Source organism: Cyprinodon variegatus, unplaced genomic scaffold (genome assembly GCF_000732505.1).
Source record: "Cyprinodon variegatus isolate N-32 unplaced genomic scaffold, C_variegatus-1.0 Scaffold232, whole genome shotgun sequence".
In the NCBI taxonomy this organism is placed as follows: domain Eukaryota; kingdom Metazoa; phylum Chordata; class Actinopteri; order Cyprinodontiformes; family Cyprinodontidae; genus Cyprinodon; species Cyprinodon variegatus.
This window is the reverse complement of record NW_015150685.1, coordinates 721,512-723,422: the sequence shown is the minus strand read 5'-3', so window position 1 is coordinate 723,422 and position 1,911 is coordinate 721,512. Positions and strand designations below refer to the sequence as shown.

Here is a 1,911-nt window from a genome sequence, read left to right as displayed (position 1 = left end):
GGTGGCTACAGACTACCTGAGTAAGCTCTGCCCCTGAGGCTACATACTGCAGACCTCCTTATCAGAAGGACAGTAGATCGTTTTGGCCACAGAGAAAGTATTTTAAGGAAAACCTTCTCAGGTGCCAAACATCAGTGTTTGATTGAACTGTAACCATGGCAACGGTTCCCAGCGGGGTAGGCGCCCACCCTGTGACATATTTATAATCTTCCTGACATCAACAGAGGAGCTTCGCTTCCCGTTTGACGTCTGAAACAGGAAAGAGGTGGAAGTTCCACCATCCAGCCTGCTGGTTCTGACCCACTGGTCCTACAGGCCCCAGCAGATCAGAACCCGGCTGTCGGACCGGACCGGACCGGGTCAGGGCCGGTTCGGCCCTGCAGCTGTGCTTACCGAGCGCAGCATGCTGATCTCATCGTAGGACAGGAAGTTCAGGATGGTCTCGATGGCCACGATGGGCAGACCAAGCAGGGGGTTGTTCTGGTGCGGCTGCTCCTGTGGGGAGCTGGACTGTCTCAGCGACACCGCGTCCGGGTCCGCAGATCCAACACATCCATCAACTCTCTCCATGACGGCCGCCATCTTCTTCAGCTACGGAGGAGGCGGAAGTGACGTCTCAGATCTAGACGTTTGCTATTTCCGACATGCCCTGCAGTGGTTAATTAAATAAAATGACTAATTAGAGAGAAAATCACAAAGTGTCTTCATCGGACTCCACAGAGTGTCCGCTCTGACCTGAGGGCCAAACACGCAGGGGCCAAAAACTAAAAACAGGCCCCTGAGCAGCTGCTGCCGCGTCACATCTCACACCCAGGGCGTCCCAAAGTAGGGGGTGGGGTCCCCCGGGGGGTCGCGAGACACCAAGTGGACGGTCACATGGAGGGCCAAAATAAATCATGAAATACATAAATGTCCAATCAAATAAATAGATGTAACATTTATTCATTGACTTATTTATATAATGCATAGTTCAATGTTAAAGTTGAATCCGTTTGCCAAAAATATTACAGAACATCTAAATTGGTAGGGAATAAAAGCTTCATTTTCATTGAGAGAAAAATACTATATAATAATTTCTTTTACAACATTTGAAATGTCCAGACACCCTGCCAGGGGCGGAGCTAGATGGGGGTCCAGGGGTGGCCATGGCTACCCTTACCCAATCACTGGCCACCCCTCACCAGTGATTACCAGCTGCCGGCTGGTAGGTGTTTTTCATCTAAATAATCCGATCTGCAGGCAGCAGGATAATGAAAGCAAACATATTCTCCCGGCAGATTTCTGCATTTTAAGTTAATTTATGCGTCAATAAACTGTTTCAGAGGAGTGATCACAGCACTCTGTATCATAAGCGCAGTGTCTCTCTCCCTGCCAGCTCCCAGATCAGCTTCTCTCTGATTGGTTGACGCGGCGTGTCGAGCAGCAAAAGTTAAATTTTTCCATCTCGAGCAGCAGCGTGTTTGTGGCGCGCCAAGCGCGTCAGATGCTTAAATGCGCCCGACGCGCTGCTTCAGCTGCTCAGACGCGCTAACCCTGCTGCTCAAAATGCGCTGCGGGACCTTTGGCTGCACCTTGACGTGCATCAACCATTGACTTTGCATGTAAACTCGCTGCTTCTGTCGCGCCAGCTGCGTCCGGTGTGAACGCAGCATAATACAGACAGTGGCAGCAGTAATACTCTCAAGTGTTCTGACTTTATTTAACATTTTCTATGTGTAAACAATTACCTGACAACAAAAACCCTGTGGATAATTATGCACATCAATATACAAACATTAAAGATGATAAATACAGAATTCATGAACTTTCAGAACTAGATTTTGTCTTATATTGGGTAAAGAGAAAGTTATGTCTCTGCAAGTCATCTAGGAATCTTCACAGAAATCAGATAAATAACTATTTTAATAACAA

At 47.9% G+C, this 1,911-nt stretch overlaps 1 protein-coding gene across 1 annotated transcript in view; it reads right to left on the bottom strand.

Annotated features, from left to right (window-relative positions):
- Positions 1-617, bottom strand: part of fbxo28 (F-box protein 28) — a 14,891-nt gene extending 14,274 nt beyond the window's left edge. Inside the window, exon 1 of the mRNA XM_015381360.1 lies at positions 394-617. Within this exon, the coding sequence (XP_015236846.1) occupies positions 394-582 (189 nt within the window). The 5' untranslated portion in view covers positions 583-617. The remainder of the gene's footprint in view (positions 1-393) is intronic.
- Between the last annotated feature and the right edge of the window lie 1,294 nt (positions 618-1,911).